The sequence below is a fragment of the Triturus cristatus genome, chromosome 2_1, assembly GCF_964204655.1.
Source record: "Triturus cristatus chromosome 2_1, aTriCri1.1, whole genome shotgun sequence".
Lineage (NCBI taxonomy): Eukaryota > Metazoa > Chordata > Amphibia > Caudata > Salamandridae > Triturus > Triturus cristatus.
Window position 1 is genome coordinate 550936063 of NC_140581.1, and position 13094 is coordinate 550949156.

General features: G+C 45.8%; 1 protein-coding gene across 1 annotated transcript in view; it reads right to left on the minus strand.

Moving 5' to 3' along the window:
• Positions 1–13094, minus strand: part of TMEM161B (transmembrane protein 161B) — a 223556-nt gene that overhangs the window by 68635 nt on the left and 141827 nt on the right. Inside the window, exon 9 of the mRNA XM_085632431.1 lies at positions 5864–5977. Within this exon, the coding sequence (XP_085488557.1) occupies positions 5864–5977 (114 nt within the window). The remainder of the gene's footprint in view (positions 1–5863; positions 5978–13094) is intronic.

The following is a 13094-nucleotide window of genomic DNA, read 5'->3' on the forward strand; positions in this document are numbered from 1 at the left end:
CATTTTGGTCCAGTAGCTACCACCGCACATCTTTTGCAATCTCTCCCGATATCTTGATACAGCCCAACAGACTTCCCAGATGGTGTGCCCACTGGGATTTGAGGTCCAAACCGCAGAACCTGAATGTGCCATCTGGCATGAGTCACTAGCAGGATGAAAAACCAAAGGAAATGATGGACGGAGTGTTGAACATTGCAAGAACTCACCCCCAGTCAACTGATCTGGGTTTAATCCATCACCGTTCTTTAGCCCACTCTGCCATCCCAGTTCAGACATTGCCATATGCAAATCAGTCTGACCCTGTGCCTCATGGGAACAGTCCAGCCCGAACTGCCAAGCCATGTCTTCCCTGGACCGGAAACAAGCTTCCTAGGACCAGTTTCTGGCATTTCAGCCGTCTTCAGCCAGGCTTGCTTGAATCCAGTGGCAAAGTGAGCAAAGGGACTCACGTCGGAGCATACCCTGCCAACTTATGGGGAACAAAGCAAAACCAAAGGAAATGATGGACGGAGTGTTGAACATTGCAAGCACTCACCCCCAGTCAACTGGGTTTAATCCATCACCGTTCTTTAGCCGACTCTGCCACCCCAGTTCAGACATGGCCATATGCAAATCAGTCTGACCCTGTGCCTCATGGGAACAGTCCAGCCCGAACTGCCAAGCCATGTCTTCCCTGGACAGGAAACAAGCTTTCTAGGACCGGTTTCTGGCATTTCAGCCGTCTTCAGCCAGGCTTGCTTGAATCCAGTGGGAAGACATGGCTTGGCAGTTCGGGCTGGACTGTTCCCATGAGGCACAGGGTCAGACTGATTTGCATATGGCCATTTCTGAACTGGGGGGCAGAGTGGGCTAAAGAACGGTGGTGGGTTAAACCCAGATCAGTTGACTGGGGGTGAGTGCTTGCAATGTTCAACACTCAGTCCATCATTTCCTTTGGTTTTGCTTGGTTCGCCATAAGTTGGCAGGGTATGCTCAGACGTGAGTCCCTTGCTCACTTTGCCACTGGATTCAAGCAAGCCTGGCTGCAGATGGCTGAAATGCCAGAAACCGGTCCTAGGAAGCTTGTTTCCGGTCCAGGGAAGACATGGCTTGGCAGTTCGGGCTTGACTGTTCCCATGAGGCACAGGGTCAGACTGATTTGCATATGGCCATGTCTGAACTGGGGTGGCAAAGTGGTCTAAAGAACGGTGGTGGATTAAATCCAGATCAGTTGACTGGGGGTGAGTGCTTGCAATGTTCAACACTCCGTCCATCATTTCCTTTGGTTTGGCTTTGTTCGCCATAAGTTGGCAGGGTATGCTCAGACGTGAGTCCCTTGCTCACTTTGCCACTGGATTCAAGCAAGCCTGGCTGAAGACGGCTGAAATGCCAGAAACCGGTCCTAGGAAGCTTGTTTCCGGTCCAGGGAAGACATGGCTTGGCAGTTCGGGCTGGGCTGTTCCCCTGAGGCACAGGGTCAGACTGATTTGCATATGGCCATGTCTGAACTGGGGTGGCAGAGTGGGCTAAAGAACGGTGGTGGATTAAACCCAGATCAGTTGACTGGGGGTGAGTGCTTGCAATGTTCAACACTCCGTCCATCATTTCCTTTGGTTTCACTAGCAGGATGGTCAGGAATCCCAGCTGACTCAGAATCATCCTCAGTGAGATCCAGGACAGAGGCTAAAACACTGGGATCATAAACCGAATGTCCTGAACTCCCTGTTCTGGGGGAACGGCCAAAAAGTGTGCCATATCCGAAAGAGCTTATTTGATAGAGAGCATCTGCAATGGAGTCGTGTATGATTTTGGCATGCTGATTGTGATCCCCAATGATGTGAGGAGGTTAGCCATCATCTGGAGAAGGCTGTTAACTGCTTAGGGCGAGCCCACCTTCAGCAGTCAGTCATCAAGGCAGGGGGAAGACTTGTATTCCCGATCGTATGCTGCAACCCCCAATATCACTTTCATGAACACCTGAGGGGAAATGGTGAGGCTAAAGGGGAGCCCACAAACTCAATATGATCCTGGCTCACTGTTAACTGCAGGTAGCGCATGTGGGCATGCAGGACAGGAATGTTAAAATTAGCGTTTTGCAAGTTCAATGCCTCTATCCAGTCTCCAGAGTCAAAAGAAAGACAGGACCTTGAATTTTCTGCAGGAAAGCATTGAGAGAGTGACAATCTAAATAAGGACGAAGGGCTCTTTCCTTCTTCGGCATAAGGAAGCACTGGGAGTAACACCAAGTTCCTATTTCTGCGGCTGGAACCCCCTCTATGGCCCCCTTGGCCAAAAGAGCTTAAAAATCCTGCTCCAAGACACTGTTCTCCATCAGCTGCTCTGAAGGTGGTGTAAAGTGCAGTGGTATAGTAAGGAATGAAAATACATTACGCCGGAGGACAATTGGGAGGACCCAGTTCTCTGTCGTGATGGCCTGCCACCCTTGGAGGAAATATCAGATCCTGCCTCTGATAGGTGGCTGTTTTCCAGAAAGTACACACTCACGCGATTTTGTGGTTGCGGACGCTGGAGGAGTGGGGACTGAGCCGTGTCTTGTCCCTGCTGTTCTCGTGTTCTTAGAGAGTGACCGTCTTTGCCACAAAAGGGACGAAAAGCGTGTTGGGTTGGAGGAGTCGTCTGTCACTGGTAATTTGGGAAATCTCTACCCTGGGCACAGAAATGGAGAAATTGTTGGTGGAATTGGCTTGTGGGAGCAGAAAGGCCCAAAGATCGTGATATGCCTCTGCTCTCCTTGAAACAGTCCAAGGCAGAGTCTGCTTTGTCACCAAAAAGGTAAGAACCGTTAGAGGGCATATCCTTTAAGGATGCTTAGATGTCCCCAGAGAAGCTCATAGGCTAGCATTTCCCAAACTGGGGTTTGCAACCCACTGGTGGGTAGAAAACCGATTTTTGATGAGCCGCTAAAGTCTGCGCCATAAATAAAGATACCATTAAATTCTGTGCTTATCTTATCACATTTGTCAGTGGTTCAAAGACAGAGGTCAAATGTCAGGTATGTCTTCTAATAAATTGCTGCTTATTCTTTTAATATTGGGATTGGTGTTTACTTTTCGTTTCTGGCTGCAAAGCAAGAGGAGGGTTAAAAGTGAATTATGTGACAATCTTGCTGGAGTACAGGGAGTGTGAAAAGAAAGGCTGTTGGATGTTGTTTTTTTGCAACTCAAAAAATGTAAATACCCGTAAATGAACTGCATGCATTTGAAAGTAAGCAAAGCAAAAAGAAAGCACTTTTTGTAATTCTGAAGTGTGCTGGAAATAAATTGTAATAGGATCAAAACAAATTGAAACACTTTACTTGAGGATGCACAACTGATGCATATCCACAGAAACCCTATTTCCATGCATTATCATTTGTGTGGTATATAGATGTATCAGTATAACTGTATGTCTGTGCAAATTTAGCAGCCATTTCAATGGAAAATACAATGTCTGTAAATAACAATGCGCTACTACATGATGCTTTAGTTACATTAAAGAAAACACATCACCATGTCCATTAAAGGCAGGTGGGTAGCAAAAAGTCGTGGTTCTTAAAGGTTTGGGAAGCACGGTCATAGACCTAAACCAGACATGGCGCTAGAGGGCCACACTGGTATCTATAGCTGTCCTAGTAAATAGTCTTGTTCAGTCCTGATGTTACCACTAATTTAGGTGCATTGGTAGGTAATGTATATCCTTTGTAAGGGATGCCCGAAGTTCGTCCAAAACTGACAGTAAAACTTGATCAAAAATGTCCTAAAGGGTATGGGAGTAATGGGCGAGAAGACATATGGCATTTATGGATGTCAATGCAAGGCTCATGGAGGAGAAAATTTGCTTGCCAAAGGTCTTGGTTCTTTTTGATTCACGATCAGGAGGAGTGGTATGGAAGGCATTGTGGTTGACCTTGCTGGTGAATGCTTGTACCATCAGACTTTCAGGAGTTGGATCCTGTGTTGGGCAATGGTGACAGGTAACCGATCTATTAAATGGCAGCCCTGAACAGAGCTTAGCCCAGGTCGTAGCGGATTCATTATGGAGTAATATAGCAGTATAGGCTGTACACCCTCATCTGGTGCCAGTGTGAACAGGACTGGGGCTGGAGTCAGTGCTGAACCAGATACGGGTCTAAGAGGCACAGACAAGACTGAGGGCTGTAGAAGTCCGACTGGAGGTCCATACAGATTTTGAGGCCCCAAGGTACATCAGAGGGAGCAGTAAAGAGCGGAAAATACACAGCATAGCTTCCCTGAAGTGTTCTAACTGCTGCGATGTAGCTGATGGATCTGGAAATGTATGGTGTGTCAGGACAAGACTTGCGCTATCTCTCGAGTTAGACAGAGGCGGGAGGGGCTATATCCTGCTTGATTTTGTTGGCTTTAATTCAACTTACAATAAGATTTTGACCACACGACGATCTACAGTTGGAACAACTTCAGCAGCGGGAACAGAACCTTCCATTTTGAATTTGCCGTGTAGGGGTGTGGTGTTTTCCTGTTTTTGACGTAGAGTTTGGCTTCATGGTCCCATATGACCTTCAGGTTCGTCTAGGTGCAGTTGCTATAGGCATGAGAGTCGTGGTCTGACTCCAGGCAACACAAACAGACTTTGTGAGGGTATGTCACAGCCAACTGTTTGTGACAATCCCTGTATGGTTTAAACCCTGTGGTTTTTGGGGGTGGCATTTCCCTTACATTTCCCTTGAACACTGGAGAAATCTTGTTGAAAAATTCTGGTTGAAGGCCAGAGAGGCTCTGAATCTATGTCTGAAGGTGGAAAAAGAAAGGAACTAAAGTCAGTGTGCATGGTCGACGCTTGTATACAGCTCTGCCTGTCACCTTCGGAGCAGGAAAACATTGGCATCAAGCAGCAAACCACTCCCTAGTGGCGTGCAGGAGAACTGCTCTAAATGTTTACGGATCCAGTCTGACACCTTGTGATTACACACTAGGAGAGGAAATCTGTGGTTAGACGCATCCATCAGAAAAGCGGGAACTTTTAAAAGAAAGATTGAAGATCAGTCTAAGAAGAACAGTAGAAATGTCGGACCCGAGCAGTGGACAATGTGGTGGCAGATGAAAAGATATTCAAACAAATGTTGTGCCCTATAAATAGCCAGAGCAAATCAGCAAAATGTGACCTCTGGATGGGTGTCCCACAATAAGTATGGCAGCTAAATATCTCTTTCATGAATAAAAAATAACCAAGATATAAGGAATTACAATAGTCCAGATGAGAAGCTATCACTGCCTAGTCTACAGTTTTATGACATTGGGAAATCTTGTGGCTGGGGTGAATCTTACACAGGATCTTCAGGCATAGGGAGCATGCAAGTACGGAGGGAAAACTAACAATTGCTGTTTTCAAGAAAAACTAGTTTATTTTTTGTGAATTCAAAATTTCATAACCGTGCTCCAAATGGTGAAGTTCATCCTAAGACATTTATTTTTCAATTTTGTAATACATTGGCCCCCTGTTCTCCTGGGCTAATCACAGTCTCCCTGAACCAAATTTGCCTCCTCTACCAAGGGTTACGCACTTAAAAAATTCTATATTATACAAAAATAAATAGACTAGGCATCTTTCACAGCAATGTAACTAGGTTCTCTAATCAATCAGCCATAGCACTGTGGCCCAGGAGGACAGAATGTAGGGAGACATTTTGTTTCTGGTTTCATAAGATAACATACAATACAGCAGGTAAAATTAACATCAAGTAATGATTCATTCCTTCACGTAGAAGAACTCAATTAGACATAAGCTCTACTAAAACAACAACCTTACCATCCTTCCTAAAGCAAAAATATACATTAACATCTCAGGCTACGACTAAAAAGAATGTAGTCACATGCTTTACAGTTTACAACCATGAACAAAAACTTACAGGGGCACGCTTTCTTTCCCCATGGTAGGATTCATAATGTAGTCCTTGGTAATTGGTTTTACCCACAGAAGAACCATAAGTAAAGGTGCTAAAAAATTTAAGTGAAGTAGTATCCTGAAAGTCAGAAGAAAAAAAAATATGTAAAGAAACTGCTGAGATCGTGAAATTTATTCAATTTGTGAATGGTAGCTAGAATTTCAATAAAGATATCTGGGAAAAGACGGTAAAATCAAAACCTATGTATTCAAGATAACTAGTAATCATCAGCTAATAATCCATTTCAGAAAAGGACTTCACTGTTGGCCTTTTCTCTGAGCAATCAAATAAGAGATGTATGTCAATTAAAAAAGCTGATACAAATTTAAAAACTTCCCTAGATCATCTTTGTGCGGCCCAAAATAGCTAAGTCTTTCATAACTTTCTGTAATATTAGTAGGCTTGCCTGTTTTCAGCTTCTATTTTTGGTAAAGTCTGGTGGGGTTTTTTCAGTGTTTTCAAGTGATTTCAATACCTTAAAAAACAGTGGTTACACATTTTCGCACCATTAAAAACAGAAACAGTGTGTCCGGTGTTTAGGGAACTTTTTGCTTTTAATATTGCTTGCTTTCTGCACAAATAGTGCATGGTATATAGACAGTGTACGTACAGTGTAAATGAGGTCCAAATAAATTTTTCCAAATCAAACTTATCGTAGTACACCATACATCTTCTTCAGACAGTCTTTGGTCATGCCCGCTCACTCTTTCCTTCCCATGTAAACTTTTATCTATGAAAAGGCCCTCTCAAAATAGCCACTATACAATTTGCTAACTCGGACCACTGACATAGCTTTTCATGCCAATACAAGTGCACCTGAAGATTGTAATTCTCTGTGACAGGTTCTACAACATATACGTTGAACTGGGCACATATGCCCTCAGAGTTATTTAAGCAGTCAAAAATGAGGCAGCACTTTTGAAACTTCAAATAAAATTTCCCTTTACGGAAGGGATCTATAACTTGTGCAGTGTACCACAGTGAGGCTCCATTGACTTCAAATGCCATGGTTGGTAAAGGGCTATTTCTCATACATTGTAAAATAAAAGTTCCTGAATTGCTCCTCAACATTGCTTTGCTTACCAAGTGGCAAGCACTTTAACATGGAATATGTTGCAGTGCCAAAGTCACTAAAAGTGTCGCCCAGCCTACTCTCAAGGAGATGTTTCACATCTACACCAATTATGCTGAACACTTGGTAGACAAGGGTGTTTTCAAACTGTAGTTTTATTATTCTGTCCACTACAGCAGTCATGCTTTCCTGGAAAAATCTAAGAATGCAGTAGAGTGTACTTTTTTTCAAATCACTATCAATATGTGACCAAAGATGCTCACATTTCTTGTCTTGGCATCATCACTGAGCAAAAGTTCTGTAAACGGTTGCCACATGGATAATATAGCATTCATGGCCTCTAGAACTGAGAACCACCAGCTAAGTGACACAGTTGGGATGCCTGTTTTGTTGATGCCACACAAAGCTCAAAATGAGAAATATTTGGGTGTTAGTTTCCGAGCATAACAAAACAGTGCACTAAAATGGACTAAAACAATCAATAGCATTCTTCATTAACTCTGAAGATTGTAAAGATGCTTTCAGCATACCATCAAACAAGTGGCAAGGATCTCTTACAGGGAAGCACTTCAGATCAGGTATCTATTTTGACAGATCATCACACAACTTTTTCATATACATAGCTGAATCACTGCAAATACAAACAAAATCAATCCAATCTTTGTTGAACTTGGTAAGAATGTTTTTCAGCAACATTCCAAGTGATACTATGTTCCATGTTTTCCAAAATTCTGGTGTCATGTTTTCACCAGTATCCCAGATGCTTTGTAACTGCACTCTTTTCACATACACCTGTCACTATACCTTGCATTGAATGTTTAAAGCCTGGGGTGTTTGGCAATTCACCTACTATCAATACTGACTCACTAGAAAAGGGGGCTGATGTATCAAGGGTGTTTACCCATTCTCTGCGGGTAAATGTGATAGTACATATTCGGAAAGGTTTTTATGAAACCTATATTTGTCCCATCAGTGAAAGACTCAAACGTAGCCCAAAAAAATCAAACATGATTTTGATATTTCCCGATTCTCTAGTTTTTAAAATAAACAACACTTGAAACATGCTTCAAACCCCTGTATCTTTAGACCGAAGACCACAAAAATGAAAAAAGGAAGAAACAATATTTTTGTGACATCCCTAAACAAAACTCAAGCAGAATAATGTTCGACCAGTCTTTCTTACTGCTACCTTACATAACAAAGTTACATTGTATTGGCCCCTTCAGGAAGAAATAAAAATGACTTTTACTCTCCTTTTCCTTTCTTTGAGTAGCATTTACTTTGTGGCTGTAATGGGGTTTTTTCAGTGTTTACATGTTTACACTGGTGAGGGCTATTTCCCTTCCGGTGGGGTTTTATCAGTTATAGGTTTCATCCTAAAACCGGACCGCCTGAATATTAGTGAAAATTATTTGTGCTTTATCTTCGAACCAATTGTTTTACATTGTACGCAAGTGCTCATGATGAACAAGTTACTTACGTCCGGTAACGCCTTGTCTGGTAGAGACTATCTAGCCGCAGATTCCTTACCTTAGAATTATCCCCAGGTGTCAGACTGGATCCAGAACTTTCTCATGAGGAGTACCCATGCGCGCTAGCATATTTCCTTGTTCGGCATCGTCCACGCCGGAAGGGATGTGCGGGATGCCTATGTAGGCGCCACTGCAAAGCGCTGATGTCAGTTTATTTTCAGGACTTTCCAAACCAGGAACGCAGAGCCACAAAAAGGGAACAGCCCTGTACCTAGATATCCTTTAGCAGAGCGGGGAGGATGGGTGGGTTGGTAAGGATTCTGTGGATTCATAGAGTCTCTACCGGATAAGGCATTACAGAAGTTACGTGACTTGTTAATTTAATAGAGACTTCTAGCCGCAGATTCCTTACTTAAAAAAAAAATAAATACAAGGCGGAGGGTCTGCAAACTTGATTTATACCAGGAAGTCCTGCAGGACGAAACGGGGTCATCCCGACGGACCCAACAGTCCGGGCAGTTGTGCTTGGTAAACGTGTGCGGTGAAGCCAATGTTGCAGCCTGACAGATGTCCAAAACCAGAACGCTGCATACTCAAGCAGTGGTCGCAACCTTTGCTCTGCTGGAATGAGCACACAAGCCCTCCACGGGTTGTTTATTGGCCAACACGTAGCAGATCTTAATGTAAAGCACAATCCAACTGGAGATTGTTAGTTTCTGCATGCCCTCTGATTTCTTGGCTCTGAAATACCCCACGAAGAGTTGATCGTTCATCCTGAAAGGGTGTGTGATCAAGGTAAGATGACAACACTGTTTTTAGGTGAAGCCGATGGAGTCTCTCCTCTTCCTTAGAGGAATGGTGCGAAGCATAAAAGATAGACTAGCAGACATGGAATGTTTTGACTACCTTCGGCAAAAAGGGTAGAAGGAGCTATAGGGAGACAAAGGACAGTGCCTGCAGTTCAATAACCATCTGGCCAAATGTGATTGCCACTAAGAAGGCTGTCTTGATGGTAAGGAGCCTGAGAGAGCAGCTATGAAGTGGCGCAAAGGGAGCACACATTAGAAAAGTAAGAACCAAATGAAGATTACCATTGAGGCATGAGGAAGGGAGTTGAAGAGAACATGTGCTGTAGACCTTTGAGGTACCTATTTACAATAGGAGACATGAAAAGGGAGGGCTGATCTGGCAGCTGCAGGAAGGCAGAGATGGCAGATAAATAACCCTTCAACCTGCCCAATTCAGTGTCCTTCTGGAGCAGGGTAAGGATAAACAAAAGAACTTGAGAAAGAGGTGTAGCTAAGGGGCCAACCGGTTTGTATGTAAACCATACCGCAAACTTGCTCAAACGGCCAGAGTATACCATCTAGGTGGAGGGACACGGAGCAGGCAAGATAACATTGCAGACTTCTAGCGGAAGGTCAAAATCAGTCAACTTTTGCTGCTCAATCACCATGCATAAAGGTGGAGTGTTGACAGGTTTGGGTGGAGAACCCTCCCCTGCTACTGCAGCCTTACCGGAGAATCGATGGACATGCTCAACAGCTAGGGTACCAGACTCTCCAAGTCCAGTTCAGAGCCACAAGATGCCTTGGGCCTGTTTGTTTCTGATCTTACTGAGTGGTACTGGCAGTAAGGCGTACTGGAGGCCGGAGCTCGACTGGAGATGAAAAGCATCTCCAAGCACGAGCCACCCTGGAAACTCCAGCGTGCATAACTAATGACATTGCACGTTCTCAATGTGGTGAACTGATTTAACCAAGGCTCTCCCCACTGCCGAAAGAGACTTTTGCACCACCTCTGGTTGGAGACACCACTCGTGATCCGCTAGGCATCTACAGCAGAGTTTGTCCGCTCTAGCTTTCAGAGAGCCTCTCAGGTGTGAAACCACTAGGGAAATGCCCCGACGTTCCAGCCATGTCCAGAGACATAGGGCCTCTTGGCCGATGGTCCATGACCACACCTGGCCTTGTTTGTTGCAGTACCACATGGTGATGGTGTTGTCCGTGAACACCTGTACAAGCCTCACCTTGATGGAGGACAGAAAGGCTTTCAATGACAACTGGATCACTTAAAGCTCCAAAGGGTTGTGAAGTCTGAATTCCTCTGGAGACCAGAACCCTCTGATCTCTGCCTCTCTCAGATGGCCGCCCCATCTCAGGAGTGAGGTGTATGTCACTACAGTCAGATCTGTATAGGGAAGGGAGAGGGGTCTGCTGCTGACCCAATCACGGCTCGTCAGCCACCACTGCAGATCTTTTGTACTGCCCGCCGAGATCTGGACCATGTCCGAGAGATTCCCCCGATGATGCACCCACTGGAACTTCAGGGCCCACTGCAGAGCATGCATATGCCAGCGGGCATGCATTACAAGCAGGATCCAGCAAGCCATTAGGCCCAGCAACCCCAGAGTCAGTCTCACCGAAATACAGGACAGAGGCTGAAACATTGGTATTAGAGCCTGAATATCCTGGACTTGCCACTCGAGAGCATAAGCTTGAAACTGTACGGTGTCTAGAACAGCCCCGATGAAAGGGAGTGTCCGAGAAGGGATCAGATGTGACTTCGGCACGTTGCTAGAGAACCTCAGGGAGTGTAGGAGGTCCGCTGTAGTCTGGAGGTGGGAGACAACCACCTTGGACAAACCCACCTTCAACAGCCAGTTGCCGAGATAGGGGTAGACTGGCTCCACCGATTGCCACAGATAAGTTGCAATCACTGCCATCACCTTGTTAAACAACCGAGAGGCACTGGTAAGTCCAAAGGAGAGCATGGTAAACTGATAATGCATTTTTGGCCTACTGTGAACCGCAGGCCACGTCGGTTGGCAGGTAGGACAAGATGTGGAAATATGCATCCTGAAAGTCCAATGCTACCATTCAGTCTCTCGGGTTCAAGGCAGTTTGGATTGAGGCGAGGGTGAGAATTTTGAATGTCTGCTTTTCAAGAAGAAACCCAGCTCTGGGATGGGACGAAGGCCTCTGCACTCCTCGGGCACCAGATAGTAGTGGGAATAACAACCATAACGTACGTATGGTGCTGGCACCTGCTCTATTGGTCCCTTGGCCAAGAGAGTCAGAACCTCCTGGTTAAATAGGGAGATTCCCCAAAAAGTCAGTGGTTGTCAACTAGACATGACACCTCAGGGCCACCGACTACATCGCTCTGCAAAGTGAGTCAGTCGTATTCAGCCCACAAGGCATATCGACCATAGCTGTGTCTCTCTCATCAGCAATAGTTGGAGTTTTGTCTCGGACCTCCACAGAGACCATAGGCAGCACTTGCGCAACCAAGTCCCAGAATCAGAAGGACTATCGGTCAAAAAAGGCACCTGGTGTTCACCATTTGCAGTGCCAGGTGGCTGGAAGAAAACACCTTCTTTCCCAAGGTTTCCAGCCTCTTGGATTACTCATCTGGGGAAGTGGTAGGGAATGCACCAAAGCCACTGGAGGCTTAGACCACCAAACTCTCCGGGGTGGTGTGCTGGATGAAGAAACTGGGGTCCACTGGGGCAGAGTGATGGCAGTGGGCAACTGACCTATTCACAGGAGCTGCTATACAGGGCTTGGACCAGGCCCTGAGTAGGACGCTTCGTTAAACGGGAGAAGCGGTTCAGTTAGGGAGACTCCCTACTTAAGCACCTCTGTCAAGACACTGGTCTTGACGGCCACGTAGGGCAACTGATGGTCCAGGAACTCAACAGTCCTCCTCACCACCATAGTGAATGAGGCTCCCTCCACCATAGATACGGTAGGAGGAGGGACTAAATCAGTATCTGGGGAGGTGTCCAGACCACTTGCATCCGCCAGATCCTCACACCAGGTGTCCTTGGTGATATCTAGGGTCTGGTATTCATCAGGGTTCAGTGGTCCCATTCTATCATCTCCAGGTCTTAGCCCATAGGAATAGGGCACAAGCTCCCGCCTGGTTGGAATGGCTCCAGTCAGTGTAGAACGAAGCACATCCGGCTCAGTTTCTGATGTCTGGACTAGTATGAGGACTGCGCCGGTGACATCAGCAATGGCGCTAGCGTAAGGGAAGGTCAAAGTAGCTCTGCCTGCGCTGCTCCTGATCCGCCCAAGGATTCAAGGACTGTGACTGGCATTGGGAAAGAGGCCATGAACGAAGACCGGTAGGGACACCTACCGACCCAGCTTGTCCCGAGGGCACGCTAGGGGGGCAGGCTGACCAAATAGAAGGTGTATGGCCTCAAACCTCACTAAGTTGGGCAGGGGTTGCTCCGGCTCCAGGAAACTCAAGTAGAGATGGAGAGGGCCCTGGCAGAGGCTCAACCACAGAACCAGGCCTCGAATGCCAATGTTGCCTAGTCGGGTGACAACGATGGGGCAAAATCCTCTTCAACTTCCTAGTCATCTCAAGTTTGAGGGACTTACCGAAAACCCCAGACTATGGCTCCAAGACTTATCCTGGTGTCTTCCTTTTGACCAAGATTGAGACCGTCGTGGCTTCACACATCTTGCAGCAAGAAGCTTGAGGGAGCACTCCATTAAGGCCTTCTTGTGCATGCCACGACAATCGATCCAGGTCTTGACATAGTGATTGCCCTCCAAGCATCAAAAACAGACGAGGTGTGGGTCTGTCACAGACTTCTGCTGATGACAAGCGCCACAGGGCTTGAAATCAGCCTTAC